Source organism: Eimeria necatrix, genomic scaffold, assembly GCF_000499385.1.
Source record: "Eimeria necatrix Houghton genomic scaffold, Enh_scaff61, whole genome shotgun sequence".
NCBI lineage: Eukaryota > Apicomplexa > Conoidasida > Eucoccidiorida > Eimeriidae > Eimeria > Eimeria necatrix.
The window spans coordinates 47207-64201 of record NW_013654465.1 but is presented as its reverse complement, the minus strand read 5'-3'; the positions used below and the strand labels follow the sequence as shown (position 1 = coordinate 64201).

General features: G+C 49.1%; 2 protein-coding genes across 2 annotated transcripts; one reads left to right on the top strand and one right to left on the bottom strand.

The window, feature by feature from the left end:
- Nucleotides 1-3167: 3167 nt before the first annotated feature.
- Nucleotides 3168-9935, top strand: ENH_00066940 (Lipid/sterol:H+ symporter, related; the record flags this gene model as incomplete). The annotated part of the gene is made up of 12 exons (XM_013582296.1): nt 3168-3467; nt 3596-3709; nt 3831-4561; nt 4688-4834; nt 5069-5196; nt 5339-7215; nt 7631-7729; nt 7859-7995; nt 8352-8504; nt 8802-8934; nt 9135-9282; nt 9388-9935. The coding sequence occupies 12 exons, from the start codon at nt 3168-3170 to the stop codon at nt 9933-9935; spliced, it is 4515 nt and encodes a 1504-aa protein (XP_013437750.1).
- Nucleotides 9936-15394: 5459 nt separating this feature from the next.
- On the bottom strand, nt 15395-15969 carry ENH_00066930 (hypothetical protein, conserved; the record flags this gene model as incomplete). The annotated part of the gene is made up of 2 exons (XM_013582295.1): nt 15395-15766; nt 15892-15969. 2 exons carry the CDS (start codon nt 15967-15969, stop codon nt 15395-15397), a joined length of 450 nt encoding a protein of 149 aa, XP_013437749.1.
- Between the last annotated feature and the right edge of the window lie 1026 nt (nt 15970-16995).

The following is a 16995-nucleotide window of genomic DNA, read 5'->3' as shown; positions in this document are numbered from 1 at the left end:
CCCTTCGTTCTCTGGCTGCTGCGGCTGCAGCTGCTGCAGCGGCGGCTTTGGTGGTGGAAGCCTCTGCTGCCGCTGATGGTGGTGGAAGTCCTACTTTTTGCTCCACATTATACGCGGCTATGTGCTGCAGCCCGCAGCCACCAAGGGTCGCATGCATAAAGCCAGAGCAGCATGGGAGGAAATCCCGCCGAAACGAACCATATGCAAGAGATGTACAACGCGTCTGAGAAGAGCTCTCTTCTGTGTATTTCAACGACACGCGCAGAGGAAAGTGCGGTTTCGACATGTGAATCATGCACGCTTCTGGTTTAAATATTCCGCTAGAATCATAAACCGCGTGTTTTCCACATCTTTTCTCTGCATGTATTCCCTGTACTGCGGGCCAGTCGTCCGCGCCTTCAGAGGTTGGCAGCCCACATCCGATATTAATTTTGCGTCCACTTTCATTAGTTTGAAGGACAAGCACTACAAAAGATTCCAAACATGTCTTCCGCACCGTAAAATTATCCTGTTGAGGGTAAAGTAGCTCAAGACCTGCAGTGGCGCGTCAAGCAATGCAGCAGTCCCTGGGGCTTAGGTGTCCCCATTTCCACGTTTCTAGCGACTTTCGCCGCATATGCAAATTCCTAGCAATTTATTTGCAGCGGTGTAGGTGAAAAAAGAGTTTTGCGTCTAATTTTATCCCTTTTTCACTGCCCTTTCGCGCAACGAACTGCGCTCCTCATTTCACAATGCTACGTGCTGTGGCCCCTAGCATGAACGACGGAATCTCGACAGTATTCTTCAAGGCCAGTCTTACCAACACATAAATCAGGCAGACGTTCCCGGGGTGTGTGCAGCTTATTTTTTGCCTTGGGTTTTCCCCTGGGGAATGCGCAACGAGACCCCTCTACCCATATTTGCCCAATTTAATCTCATAAATACATGTATTTCATGTAATCTACATAGCATGTATATATGTTACATATTCTATATACTATGTGCATTGCTGCGTGTTGCAGCATATATTCATATAATATCAATTATTACACTTTTGCTCTGAAACGTGTTTTAGGCATTTGCACTGTGAAATGCACTCTCACACAAATACATTAAAAACGCGCGTTCAAATGCATGAATATTGTGTTCTTGATTAAAAAGGCCTTTTCATAGAGCTGTGACGGCAAAAGAGCCGTAAACATGCTTTGGCCTAGCCTATACTTCGGAAAACTACTAAGTTCACGTCAATACTGCCTGAATACCAGGAACGTACCCATTTTCATGAGCTGCAGTTCAAAAAGCAGCTTAAAAATCTCTTAAAGCCATGTTTAGCGTTCGCCGGAAAATTTCGAGATTTTGGGCTCTGTTCTAAAGTGCCCCTCCATGTCCTATGGGAACGCATAATGCTATTAGCTATTTTCAGTCAGTCACAACTCAGGCAAAGCGAAAGCATCTACATCCCTCAGTTTTAGCGAACTAATGAAGTTCACTTAACACCTAAGAGGCGTACAAGGCAAATACTTCTATGAGGCATGCCAGAGAGAGTGCAAGTTCTCAGTCCCTCTTTCTTTCCTCACAGATGGCAGACTGGCAAATCAAACTGCGTAGCTTTAGTAGGCTGTGAGAACAAGCGCGCAAACCAGATTGCGTGACTTTGGCAGGCTGTTTGCTGCCTTCTGCATTCTCGCCAGGTGTAAGTCCCCACGAACGAGTGCACCGTTTTGTCGTATGAAACTCCGTTGGCAGGCGTCTGCAGAGAGAGGGAGAAGGTACAGTCACTAGGAAGAAACACAATCACTACTTGACGGAGTAAGCTCATATGAGCGCTTTTTGTCTTGCATTCTTGCACATTGTTGCACCAACTGTAGACTGCAGGGAGAATTTCAGTATTGCTATGCCTTTGTGATCCCCGGAAAATGTGTCTGATCTCCAAGGCTAAGTTGAAATAACCAAATAAGGAGACCACCAGCAAGACTCAACATGAAACGTTGGGCAATTAGGCCCACAAGCCGTGCTTATGTAGATGTGTGTGTTTTATCATTAACTTCTTGCGCCGGGAAGTGCAAAAGCTAATGGATGAATACACTGATTCAAGCTGATGGATTTTAGCTGCATTGTAATGGCCACGTGATGACGCGGCATAGAGGCCCGTACAGGCTGTGTTCGTGTGCGCGTTAGTCGTTTTTGATGCTTTTTGCCCTGCTGAAACATGCAGTTTGTTGGATGCTCGTCACCTCGTGGTTGGACTAACTGCTGCGCGCGCGCTCCAAGCTCCAACATATTACAGATTTTCGGGAGATGTACACCACATAGTTATGGCAGTCAATGTGCCACAGGAAGAAAACGCACTAGGCTGCCTGAATATTTGGAGTCGATTGTTCTGTGGAGACTGTGGACGTTCATGTTTGCGTGCAAGTGTTGTACGAGGTCACCTCACGAGCTAGGCGTTTCGCTCCAATTTTTGACATACTTGCTGCAAATTGCTTAGTTCATCATCATTTCAACTGAATAAAAACAAAGTAGTGAATAAGTTCAGCGCCATTTGATACCATTTGAATTTCTTTTCCACTGGTGAATCTGTGTATCAAGTCAAGCAGCACTTAGGAAGGTCCACCTGTGGGGAGCAATATAGTATCGCAGCAACAGTTTGATATTTGGTCTTTAAAATTTTCAAAAAGATAACCAAAACCCCAACTAAAATTCTGGTTGCCCAGGTGTGGAATCCTTTACACTCGTGAGGTCACCAAAGTCCTAACCGCGCTTGTCATACTGTAGAGAACATGCAAGGGTGAGTTTCCGCCAACAATCCGGCAAGATATATTTATCAAATAAACAATGTTTATTGTGGTGTCAGGAATGCGCAAGTATATCAAGGTCTGCAAATTTCTAGGAAGACCGTCGCCGACTGCCAAAGTGACCGCCGGTCTTCGCAAGAAGCATGCAAGGTAAAACCCAGCCCCTCATTATGTGTGTATACTTATGCACAATATAGATAAAGCATTACTACAGGCGTAAAAATTTTTCACACATTTATATGCCTTAAATAGAATTGCCACGCCTTAAAAGGACAAACTCTCTCCCATTGCCATCCGTTGGGGCAGAGGCCACAGTAGCTCGTATTTCAAAGTTTTAGATGATTATTTCCTCATTTTTTCACCGTAAATATTTCTATATATGTTTTTCTGATGATGGATGAGGGAGGCAGGCGGTGGGGTTCCCCTGATCTACTGCAACCAACAATTGCACCCGTTGCCGGCAAGCGCAGCTCATCTCTGCTACAGGAAGCCGGATATCGTCTCGAAGGGGCCCAATGCACATTTTCAAATGGCAGCAGAGGTATTAAAGACATAACAGACAGCTATGCCCAGGTAGACTGGACCCCGTGGGACTGCTGCCGCTGCGCAGCAGAAACAAGGGACGCAATGCTCGAAAATGTAGCCAACGCATTTGGCCGTTACGCCCTCATAGTGTACAAACACCCGAAAAAGGTGAGAGAGGGGACCAGTCTATACTCGGGCCTGACTAGTCTTGGAATGAATTGCCCCAAACAGCGGTGTAGCAGTGACCGTGATTAGCGATCGCTTATTGTACATTGCCGTGTGCTGCTTGAATTCAGTTTATCATTTTCAGTGCCCTGTTATGTCTGGGACTATCTGTCGGCCTTGTTTTCAAGCAAAGCACAACTGACGGCGTTGTGCAGTACACAATTCCCCAGAGTCAGGCACAAAAGGCAAGTGGTCGTCCTGCTGGTGCGGTATGGCAGCAAAGGCTGACCCTTTATCGTAAACACTGGAACAGCCAACTGGCCTACCACAGGCGCATTCAGTGGTGTCCGATCTGTGAATTCGCAGGACGCGGATGAGTTCAGAATGTTATTTCAAGGCAACGTGACACGCAGCGAAGTAATTCTCATTGCATCAAACGACGGACAAAGCAATCTCTTGGAAGCTTCTTTCTTGAATGCAGTTTGGGATATGCATATGAGAATTCTGGACTTGAAAGTTACAAACGAAGGCGACAGAGATGGGCTTGCGGAAGCCGCAGTCGCTGTGGCTGAAATTGGTGACACCCTTGAACTTCCGAAAAGACGGCTGCAGGAATCACAGGAATCAAGTTTGTATCCCGCAGACCTGCAAACCGGCATGGCATTGCGAGTAGAGGGGATGATCGAAGAGGAGAGAGGTGCTCCTCAGATGCAGCCCCGAAGTCTCGCATGGGGTGACCCAGCAGCGGCAGTGCAACAGCATTTCGTACAGCAGCAGCTTAGGCAGCAACACAATCAGCAGCAACTACTTTTGCCGCCACAGTGGCCTATGACAGGAGGCGGACGCCGGCGGCGTGAAGCGTATGCTGCTGCAGCAGCTGCTGCACAAGCGCAGGAGCAACATGTGTTGGGGCTCCCACAAGAGACAGAAACCGTCTGTGATCCTGAGAAGGAGCTGCCTAGAGTTCGCATAACAGGTTTAGGATGCCGGCAGCCTTTAGGTCCTGGCGAATACGGCTTCCAAAATCTCTGTCACAAGGATTCAACTGGGGCCTGCGAGGCGCCCGATGGTGTAATATTTGTCTACACTCACAGGCGGTGAGCCCACTTAAGCCAATCTTCTTCAATCGAAACTTTCCCCATTTCTGTATGCACCAATTTTCTTTCCACCTAATTCATCAAGTTTAGGTCAAGAAGTGCAAAGCAAATAAAATTCGTTTTCAGGGAATTCGGAAGCATGTTGGAGTACCCGTTACACACTTCATTTTTGTTGGCTCGCGCCTTCCCAACAGATATGCTGCTCTCCCGTAGCGGCCTTCGTTTGACTCCTTCGGGCCGCTACGCTACTGCAACTGCGGCATTGTCCATAAGGCAAGGAAAAAACACTAGCCTATGGTACTACTACTGGTTCTCACCTGATGCTGAGATGCAGCCAGCGAAGGAGCGTGGTTGCACATAACAGCATTACATAGGTCCTTGCCACCACGAAAGAGCCTGTATCGCGCAGAATTCATAGGCAGAAAGAGAAGCTGAAGACTAACACCCTCTGCATAATAAACCAAAGCAGACAAAAGCGTGCCTTTAGGGCTGCTGCTGTGCCTGCAGGTATCAGATCTCAGACGATGCGAAGCTACGCCCTTACGCACTGCGATGGGAGCGGAAGTTGCAGGAGTTGCTGCAGCAAGAGAGACTCCCGGGTGCCCACATGGGACTCAAAACCGAGAGAAGCCTCTGTAAGACAAATAAGCTACCATTTGAATAGCATTTTAGGAACAAATATGGAATGCGTCTACGATTCACAATCATTTAGGGAATCCTGAATGGTGACAAGGCGAAGACAACATGACCAGTGAATTGTTGTTTGGTGCGCTTCAGCGGATGAGCTGGCAGCGAGCTCTTCAGCTGGCCCTGGGGGCGAGGCCGTTCTTGTGGCTGCTGCGGGATCTCTAATTGGAATGTATGTGTGGGTGGTAAATTTCTCTAGGTCTCATTTACGGTCTAAAGCAACGGTGGCTCTTACGGGGGCCGGCGCTGCACTCCTCGGATACCTCGGGGGTGCTGGTATGTGCTTCATGTGTGGAGTAGTCAGCACCGGGACAGCTGCTGCTGCACCGTTGCTGGTTGTGGGCATTGGGGTTGACGATACTCTGGTCCTTCTGCAGTCATATAGCCTGACAGTGCACAAAAGATCGGCAGCGGATAGGCTACAGCTGACACTGCGGGACAGCGGCGTGGGTATAACTATAACGACACTGACGAATCTTTTGACATTCGGCATTGGCGCTTTCAGTCCTTATCTCGCAATTCAGAGCTTCTGCCTTCTGTGTCTCGCTGGCCTCTTCCTGGGCTACGTAATGTGTCTTACCTTTTTCTTGGGCTTCCTTGCTTTAGATGCTCGGGCAGAAGCAGCAGGTAGGGTGATGGCAATTTTCAGGTGCTTCCCCATGGAGATCATGCGAGACTCCGCGCCTACCAAAACAGCAGACCCAGCAGCAGCACAGTGGCAGCAGCACCAGGAAGGTCATCGGAAACAAGGGAAACCAATGCGCACTATTAAGGGACTGCCCACTTTGCAGTATGTGGACAGGACGAGGCTCCCAGGCGCGGATGCCTCCGCATTTTCAGCATGCGCTAGCGACATCTTTCAGTGCATCACGATGCAGGTTGAGGCTGCACTCCAGAGACAGCAGCAGCAGAGATTGATCGAGGCGGAAACTCGCCGCATGAGGAAACAGCAGACTTCAAAGAAGAAACAGAGGAAAGAGGCAACCCGAAAGCGCAAAAAGGCCGTAAATGCCTCTATAACTAGCACAGCCTCAGAATTTGAGGGGAAAGACAGAGACAAAGGGTGTAGCGAATCTGATAGCTTCAAGCCTAAAAGGCCCCCTAGGGCAAGAACCAGGAAACAACCACCCAGAAAAAGCGCCATGCAAAGAAAGAAAACTGCAACGGCGTCTCGATCAAAGAATGGCAGCAGCAGCAGCAGCAGAAAGGAAAAAAATGGAAGTATAAAGAGCAGCCGCAGTTCCAGCAAGAGAATGCAGAAGCAGCAGAGACAGAAAAAGGCTAAGGCCCTTAGACCGGCACTTAAAGGCCGCCGTCAAAAAGCGCAGCAAGAACAGTCTGCCAAGGAAGGCGCAGATCAGGAGCATCACGTTGGATCTAAGGAAATGCCTCCAGGAAATAGCAAGACAACTGGTGAACCTTCAGAAAAGAACTTAAATAGCAAGGATTTGAAAACTACTGGAGTATCCGTACGCCTGGTTAGACCACGCAGAACAACAGTGCATTTCTACAGAAAGACATCCACCGTACCTCCGACAGCCGACGGAGTGCAGAAATTGCAGCAGCAGCAGCTGCAGCAGAGCCGCCAGCTGGACGATGACTGGAAGGACCAGATGGTGGTGAACTTGTGCATGGGTTCTGGATCCGCGGTGGTTGCTGCTGCTGCGGAGGCCGCCGAGGCAGCTTTTAATACAACAGGGCGAAGCTGGTCAGGCGAGCGCATTGCCCGCCTGCAGCTACTGCAGCGACTTGGTAGCGACGGTATCGCCGAGCCCCAGGGAAACGTAGGCAGGGGTTTACGGAAGGTGCTTGTCCATTTTGGAGCTCGCCTCCTCATGAATCCCTTTTTTAAGCTTATGCTCCTTGTCACTTTTGCTGCTGTGCTCGTGAGCGCTATAATTGGCTGCTTCAAAATTACTGCTGGACTCGATCCTCGGAGCCTTACCAAAGACGGCACAATGCTGAAAGTAAGACTCAGCCTCCCTGATGCGTGCAGACCTCATAAAGCACTGTAGAAACTTATAATTCTGCCTCGTAGAAGGCATGGGCCCTACTTGTGGTTTGAATACGTTTTACTTTTAGATTAAGGGCATTGAATGGATGGTGGGGGAATTCAGTGTCTTATGTAGGCTCAAGACAATGCCTTGTCTGGAAGTTTCTAGAGAACTCTCAAGTGGCTTTGCAAGCCAGCAAGGGATTCTGTCTGGGCACGCTGAGCATGCGTAGAAGGCCCGTGTAAAGAACCTCTTTTGAGCTTCAGAGGGACCTCTGGTTGGGAGGTCTCTTGCGTTCTCGTTGGGCAGAAGCCGTCTAATCGTACTCCGGCATTGCAGCCTATATTAACCTGATGAGGCGGGGACTGTGTGTCGTTTCTTCCCACAGAAATTCTTTGATATGCAAGAAAAGTACTTTGGGACATATGGGGACCCCGTGATGGTCTTTTTTAGTCATCCTGAAAACGTGTGCTCTGCAGCCTTCAGAGTGAGGTAACACAGGCTCCGTCACCGTAGCTACCGCGGCAGGGGAAAAAGGCTATAAATTAGGAATTGACCCGCCAGTTGCTGTCGGCAGCTGTATTTATGTGCTGCTGTTGCCCCGTTGAAACTCTAGGTGGAATATCAGAAGCTCCACGAGCGTCTCAAGCAGCGGAGCTACACAATGGAAATGCAAGACGGCCTCTTCTTGTTTCTGCAATCGCCCCTTGCCCGTAACGTGCCAGAACAGAGCGCAACGACTTGCATGCAAATGTAACATAACATTTTAATCTCGTGGACACATTGAAGGCCGCTTACTGTAAAGTATGAGCCTGGAATGGTAGTGGCACGCACATCACTCACCTGTTCCACCAACAAGTAAAGCGTTGGCTAGCCTTCCCAAGTTCTTGCAGTGTTGCATCTTTGTGCAACACTGCAAACACGTTCTCTTTTAACAGGTCATAGCTTGATAATGGCATGCATTCCTCTGCGTTGTTTTCTCTTAGCGAAGAATCGCAGTGTGCTGCGTACTCCCCTGAAGCGAAACGTAGTGTGAAGTGTGCGTGAAATACTCATTGCCCAACCGGCAAAGGCGACAGATGTGTGCTACTACACTGCGGTGGATTCAGGCTGTATGCATGGCTGCAGACGCCATTTGGTTCTAGCTTCACAACATTCTTTTCGTGGAGTAGCGGTTTCAGACTGCGCGCTTGGGCGTTGGTACTGGTGCCCAAGTACTTTTCTAGCACCCAAGAGAACAGCAACTTCATGCATCAACTTAGGTGAGAGAACCAATTCTGGTGTAGAAGGAAGCGTTCCTCCGTGGCTATTCATCCGCACTTGAGTTGGCGCCCTTATATATAAGCATGGATGCATGGGCGCGTGTACCCTTAAAAAATACAAATGGTAGCTCAGTGCAACAATTCCATATTCTTAGTGATTTCTTTGAACCTGAGAGTTACAGCCGTCCTTAACTAGAGATCTTTAACCCTGGCGAGCAGCTCCCTTAAGGCTTTAGTATTAGACACCATTTTTTCCAGAGTGAAGGTTTGCTTTTTCACATGAAGATTATTTTACAGGGCTGATTTAGCGCAGTTTCCCATGTTGAGAGGAGCGGCGTATAACCGCAATTTCGTTTATTTCGAAAGCGACGATGCGATCTTGCCGCAAACAGTCAGTAGTTTGGCCACTGCGGGCTGCGCCGTGATTGTTGTGAGTTTCATTAGCTTCGTGAACATTAAGCGCCCCCGATCTACCAGCCTGTAAATACACATACGTGTAATTATTGAGGCATAGTATGCTGTCCTGTACAGTAAGCCTAACAGTAGCACCATGAAGTCCCAGAACTCAGTGTACTCCATCGCAGCATCTGTGACGCTTCAAAGCGGCTCTTGTATTGTTCCATTTGATAGGTTTCATTGTTTTTGCTGCCGTCACTTCGAGGTGCTTTGCTTGTTGTCTTCGTGCTGCTTATTATCGACATAGTGATATTGGGGTTCATGGCTCTATGGGGCCTACCACTCAACTTGCTGACCATGGTGAACCTTACAATTTCAATAGGTACGTGCAAGAAGCTCGCGAGACACGTGAGTAGCGCCAGTCGGAGCTCCACGTGAATCTCTTGCATGGGCACGTGTCTCAACTGAGCTGCTGCATTGTCTGCAGGCTTTTCCGTGGATTACGCAACACACACCACTCATGCATTCTGCCACTGCATGGGACAAAAAAGAGGTCTACGCGCCTTTGAGGCCGTTTTGCTTGTCGGGGGTCCTTTACTACACGGAGCTCTCTCTACGCAGCTGGCTGTGGTGCCATTGGCGTTCGTAGACAGCCCTGTGCTTTCTGTTTTTTTCAAAATGACAACGCTGGTAATAATTGTGGGAGTGACCCACGGGCTCATGTTGCTCCCCGTGCTTCTTTCCCTCATTGGCCCTCTCCAGCAATCGCAGCAGAAGGTGGTTCAACAATTGCTAGCACTGCAAAAGCAGTACCAGCAGATAGAAGAGCAGATTGTCGCCTGCGGAGGTAGCAGAGCCAACCCAAGGTTACGGAAACAGCGCAGGGCTATTCGACGCCTCATAGAACAGCAGGAACAACCTGCCGAGACAGCTAGGGATGCCTGTTTCGAATTCCTTAAGGGTCTCTGTCCTAACCACCCTAAGAACGTATTTCTAAAGAGTAGATATGTTCGCCGCTGGGTTATGTCGAAGTGATGCTCTACAAATCTTGTAAGCATCAAAACGACAAAGCTGCTGAAACTCTGTCTAAACTCTTGCAGTGAAGACTTCCAAAAGAAGCGGCTTCCGAAGGTTCAGATTTGAGCCTTCAGAGCTCAGCGATGAAATGGTTTGCACAAAGGTTGTTCGGTTTTTATCTGTGCTCATCTTAATCAGCTTGGGCAGAAAGAACACGTGAGCAAATTGCGCAGCGTTCAGCAGAATATCATTCTTCGGGATTGTGCATCCGTTTTCTAGGCGTCAACTTTGAAGGCTTCAAAGGCATAGTCCCTCCTGGGAGGCTGCATATGACTGGTGGAGGTTTCACAGCTCCACTTGCCCTTATGCCATCTTTGTTTACTGCATGCAGACCATGATAACCACTCAACTAGTTGTTCAGTTTGAGCTGCACTTTCAATCAGTTAGCCTAATCCTATGCTAAGCCATATCCAAGAGCAAAGAGGTTTAAGTTTTGCTAGCTAGTGTTTCGGCCTGAGTAACGAATTGACTAATCTCAGACATGAAAGTAAATGCACGTGTACAGACCACTGCACTGTTCATTTGGGGGCGTTTTTCCTAACCTCGCGGTCCCGAAGTGGAATGTACGGAGTGGCCTGTCTTGATTTGAGCTATGCTCTTTTTTGCTGCTTCAGCAGCAGACTCCAGGGTTTCTGCAGTAAGTCTTTTCACAGACAGCGGCAGCCCTGCAACTGGTGGAGCAGCAGACGCAGCCACTGCCGCGGCTGCCAGGATATCATGCTGCTGCTGCAGTAACTTGTGATTTTGCTGTTGCTGCAGTGCCTTGGCCAAGAGCTCAAAAGGTCCCTTTCCTTCACATATCGTGGAAACAGCAGCCACACCCGCGTCAACCAGGAGCTGACAGATTTCGGCATAGCCCAGAAGTGCTGCTTCGTGCAGAGCAGTTTCGGCGGCCTTGCGCTCATAACAATCCTAAACAAAAGCATGCCTTTCAGGGCAAAGCTTTGCAGGAGTGGAATGGCACAGGCTGCGTTGGAGGAACGTTCAGATACAGTACAAACGGCAGCTGCTTCCCTAATTTGCTCCTGTGGAGATGAGGCTCACAGTTTGAAGAATACGGCGGACGACTTTCGTGTAGTTGCGCAGAACAGCTTGTTGCAGCACTTTGCTGGCAACAGCCGAGAAAAAATCCTTCAACTGTACTGGAGAGGCGGTATGGACGCTGAGCAGCTCGTTCCCCTTTTGCTTTTGCTGATCTTTTGGCTGCTCCAGATGCGGCTGAAACCCAGAGAGGCAAATAGACGACAATACCTGCAAACATGGTCTTTGCAGAAAAACAAACGAATTCGAATGCACGTCCCACGCATCGCCCGCAGGCATAACCTTGTCGACCGCAGGCAAAGCCTTTTATTTAATTGATTGGCTAGCTGATTACCTAGTAAGCTAAGCCCACGCTATCTGACAGCCAGCGGTTTTGTCTGCTTAAAAATTTTGCTCGTAACCTCCACTTGGCAAGTATATCATCTTGGAGTTTTAATGCAGCTAAGAGTAATCGTGGACGAGGTAGGACAAGCACAGGATGTAGTGCTGTTTTTACTTGCCAGCTGCTGAGTTTTGCAGCTCAAAACTACCCACCTCCAAAGCGCCTATAGCCAGAGTCTCATCTGCATCGGCCAGTAGCTTTTCGAAACCACATGCCGCTGCAGCAATGTCGGGGGGAAACTCTGCAGCCGCGAAGTTAACGACAGCGGCACATGTGTTGTGTCGTCTTGTCTTCAGATATCTGGAACAATAGCGGAAGGAGTTTTCGAAACTTAGTGTTAATATTCTTGGAGTACCAATTATTTCGCATTCCCCTTGGAAGTATATGGACTGAAACCTCGAGAATGCATCTGCCGCCACAAATGTCAGGTTATGCGTGAACTTAAAGGTAAGTAATTCATACAGAACAGGCTGCCAGCTTACGAGAATTCTGTTTCATCTGCAGCATTAGCAGTTCTCGCAGAACGTGCTGCAAGAGCCACTGCTAAAGCTGCAGGCGTCCACCGACAGCCCTTGGTGCCTGCAGGCTCTGTCAGTAAAACCGTTGCAGGCGCTCGTACTTTGCCAGACTGACGCGTAGCCGCTGCAGACCAAGCATCAACTTCTATTCAACGTGAACAAAAGTTGCCTCTTAGCGAGCATCCGTGAGTCAGAAAACCCAGAAGACAAGCCTTGACAGAAAGGGATACTTGCAAGAGGTCGATAGCTTTCCAGAGGAGCCATTACATTCCAACACGTTTGCGTCCACAGAAGTGGTTTACCGCATTTCAATATGACTCCTTACATGTCGACATAAATGCGCTACACGCTTTAAATCACGCCAACTCAGAATTCAAAATTCCGTAGCACAATGCAAGCAAAAAGCGACAAACGGTCACGTACCTTCCAACATTTTGTTTACTTCAGTTGGAGGGGCACCGCAGCCACCTGAACACCAGGGAACAAATGTGTTACTGCCAATACGCATTCGGAGAATCCACCGGCCGCAGAAATCTAGGAAGTAGTCTTGCACAGCCTTGGGTGACCAGAGAGAAAGGTAGCTTTATGCACCGTATGTGACCTGTGTACGCGGCTGAGCTGGTCTCTATACGTCTAATATATCTAAAAACCTCGAAAAATTTTGTTCATGTAAGGACTCTGACGGAAGCAGCGAACTTTGTGCAAGTACTCTCCTGTAATAATGCACTGCAACGCAGCCGCATCCCTCTTGCCAAAAATCTGACGTCTGCCGGTAGTGGAACCTCCGGTGGCGCCTTTCTGTGCCTTGCCTGTGCCGAACTGCTCAATATGAGATTTAAAGAGCTGTAGAAGCGCCACTACGAACTCTGGGCAGCCCTGCACCGGCATAGAGGAAGGCTCAAACAGCAAATTGCGAATTACACAATTATCATGTACGTTCACACGTCTTACACCGTACTGGCTGCCATGTGTAGCCTAGCTAAGCGCATCTTATCACAATGGTAACTCCCACTTGAAGCACCGCGACATGCAAAGCCGTAACCTGGTCTTCTGGGTCTTCTACTTCCGCAGGCGTTTCAGCCAGGCCTGATAGCAGTCAGCCCAAGTCAAACTAACGCATTGCTTTACACTAATTACGCCTAACCCAGTAGGTTGAGGACTTCCAGATTTTAGGGACTAGGCTCTGGCCTAGTAACCCTGATTCACAACATCTCAAAATGTTTATGCGCAGCGAAAACATCCCTCAGAACAAAACACGTTCGGTTCCACACAGGCACATAGCAGTTTGGCGAGTGATCCATTGTTAATTCCGGCACGTTCACTTGGTAGAGCCATTTCACTTGGTGGAGCCATTGTTTGGGTCTCTTCGCACAAACTCACAGATGGTGCGCAGCTTGGAGAACCGGACGGCCTTGAGGGGGTCAGCCCCAAAAGAGAGTAGCACCTTCACGCTTTCCAAATCCTGAGTATTCACGGCATAGTGGGATGGCTCGTTGAGCGGCCACTGGTGTATTCGTGTGATCCTTTATATATCACATCAGTCTGCATATGGCAGACGCGTTTATATGGTGTTTGCCGATAACACCTTTGGAGCTCAGTTATACAGTGACTTTGAGGATACGTTTCTCCTGCCTGTTTTGCGCATGCGATGATTAAGGGAGTCCGTTGCAGTGGCCACCCTTCGTCTTGGAGATCGACATTCTTTCCTGTTGACCAGCGACATATGTCCGCAACCAAAGCTGCTGACCCCGAAACCGCTGCGAAGTGCAAAGGGCTCCACCGCAGCGTTGCAGTCAGCGCATTGATGCTGTTCCCTATTTGTAACAAAAGAAGAGTAAGTGAACGGTGAGCCCTGCGAATAAACCCGCAGCACCATTTGATTTTACTCAACTCAGAATGTTGAACTGTTAGTTGCAGTAGCTTTTTTGCAACGGCAGCTTAAGGATGAGCAGAAACTAGCCATCGCACTGTTGCAAAGTGGGTTCACAGAGAAAGTGCCATGCAGCACAACCGCTGCTATTCAGCGCACATGATGGCTTTAATGAGTATTATCTCCATATGCTGAGGATACTAATATAAACAAATGCAGATGCGTGGACGGAAAATTACCCATAGCAGCTCAAATGGATAGGGAGCAGCCCAGAGTCAGTCCCATAAGGAGGCATGAGATTCTCTGTCTTTGATTGGTCTTTCCACTGCGTTGCTTGCCGTTGTATGCCCAGTATGCCACATACGGTCCCTGTGGCTGCAGCTTTCAGCAGTACTGAGTCTCCATCAAATTTCCCAGTGACTATTGCCGGGTCAGCTCCTATTTGCAGAAGGAGTCTCGCCAGGCGCCGTTTGCCTCGGAGGCAGCAGACGTGCTGAGTCAAGAGGCAAATATTTCTCTCGCCCCTAGGCCCGCCTGTATGGTTTGGGTTGCACTTTTGTTTCCTACGATATGAATAGCCCCTCATATTTCTGCAGCGCGTGCGTAAATAAACCACATAATTCAAATTTGCTGCTGCTATTATTGTGCGTGTTGTGAAGTGCCTACCAAGGCCGTCCACCCGTCCAGCCCTGGTCGAGTAGCCTTCGCGTCTACTTGTTGTCTCAGCACAGCTGCACTCAGTGCTGCTTCTATTGATGGGGTGTTGCCACCGCATTCGCTGAGTAGGTGCAGCAAGCTGCCCCCCGCAGCTGCAGCATCGGCCTCCCCATTACATAAATCCAGGAGGAGCAGCAAAACCCGCTCACGCCCTGCGGCAGCGGCGCACTGGGCACACAGAAGAGCTGGCAGGCCCGTCACGCAAGCGGAGTTGTCAACATTTGTATATCCATGCACATGAGTACGTATGTAAATAGTTTGTCTGGTATGAGGACAAATTTGTGCACATGAATTTGCATCACACGGGGAACTTTGGGTCCCAGCAAGTAAGCTCCTGCTGCATGCATGCACCACATTTCATGCTGAAGTTGAAAATGTGTGGGGCTTGGTCGCTGAAGTATTGCCTTTTGAGGTGAAGCCCAGCAAGGTTCATTTATCGCGTGTCACTTCAGCAGCAACACTGCAGCCAGCCACCACCCCTCTGCTTTGTACGAAGGTCCTGGGAAATACATTACCTCATCGGTCACTGAAAGGCACTACCCTTGCGCTTGCACTTGCGTTTGAGATTATACACCAGTGAGTGCCTCCCCAACTCTGGAGAGCGTTCATATGTACTTGCCACATTTCGCTGTTGTTACCAAGGGATTGCAGGTGTGCTTACAGCACTGCCCGCAGCATCTCACATGAAAAGCCGTCCAGCCGTCAATTTCTGCATACGTAGTTGCAGCAGCTCCGTGATGTACGAGTTCTTGGATGATACTCACTGAGGAGACGCTCGCCGCGAGCCTGTTGCAAAACAAGATTAGACTACATCCAAGTCTACTCTTGAAAGTTGAACAGTTATGACTAACTGGAAGTGATACGGCCGGCATGAGAGCTGGTTAACTTGCTAGCTAGCTAGCTGATGTTCCTGCATTCTGCCAGATCTTGTGGATTTACAGTGGCAATTCCATGGGCAACTAGCACCTTGCCTTAAAGGTGTTCTGAACTCAGGGTCTTCTGTCGCGACGTAAAAGGTCGGGGCAACGCCCACGTTGCGCAGCAGTCGAGACACAGTGCTGCTGTCCTCACGATGGATCGCCACCATGAGATGAGCCCCCTCAGCTGACAGAGGGGACACAGGCTCTAGCATCTGCACAGCTGTTGCAGCGCTTCTCTGTGTAGCAGCGGCGAAGATGGCAGTAGCTGCTGCTGCTGCAGCAGATGCTGCTGCTTCCGCTGCCCCATTTGGCTGAAGGCTGCTGCTACCACTGGTGGACGACTGTGAGGAAAGCGCAAAACGGCAACGGAGTCTCGGACCTACGTAGCTCAGGATTAGCAAGTGGGGGGCAGTGTCGCCAGAATTTCAATCTTGGTAGCGCGAAGGGAAAGCGCACGTGACCTGACCTGGAGTTTCAGTGGGTAGCACTTCTCTTTAAGGGTCCCTGTTACCACCACTGGAGTCAGTCGTGTCCCTGCTTGCATTTTTAGTGAAAAGAGCCCAAATAACCGATTTCTTCACAGCTGTTCACGCCACAAGCGCTAGACTCTGAATTCTACACCTTGAGCGGCCTGTGATATGCGAGCGGCAGCTCATGGCTTCTTGGTGGGGCTCTGGCAGAATCCCGTGGTATACAGGCAGTGTACTGTGGTACTGAAATTAAGTCAAGAAGCTGCCTTACTGTTCAGAGCTGAGACTAGGCCGGAAAAGTGCACTGCCCGCGCTTGCATTGCTATGAGTTATGCACGCCACCAGTAGTGTTCTGTTCTCATTGAGTCCCTACATGCAGGTATGTGTTCACGCTTATATATGCGTGCATCTTTAAAGTTCCTGGAAGGTCACTGCGCTTCAAGCAGGAGACGTTTGTAGCCTTTGCAGCCGTATCCTCTGCGGGTGCGGCGGTGTGGCTGAGGCGCGTAGACAACGGAAGGCGAAACGGACTAAAAAGGACCATCTAGCATACTATGAATATTGGAATATCTGTGCACCGTGGGGGCTACACAATAGTATATGTGGGCGGGGAAGCTGGGCGTAATAACCGTATGGTCTGCTCCTAGTACTTGATTTTAGTTCCCCTGGAGAAAATGAAATGGTAATGTGTTTTGCCGAATTCTGAAATAGCTGTCTAAAAGTTTCCAAGGGTAGGCTATTCTGTAAGCAAACGGAAAATGTGACTGTCTGCCTCGTTGTTTCTGCATGCACCCTTGCCGTCATACCGAGAGCACTGGCTGGAGCGGGGGCCTGCCTTCTGAGATTTTCCTTGGAGGGATTTGTCCGTATATACACTTCAATATTTTTGTTTTTAATTTTTCAATTGACTTCGTCATATTTCACAACCGAAATACTCGAAAAATGGAGACGCCGGCCTTCACAGGGAGGTCACTTCACACAGTAAACTGTGTTCGTTGAAGGCTAAGCGAAGTAGAGAAATGTATCGCCGCTTTTCTTCCTCTTTGAGATACGGTTACAATACCGTTACGGACTTATTCCGTTGCATATGCTGTCCTTGT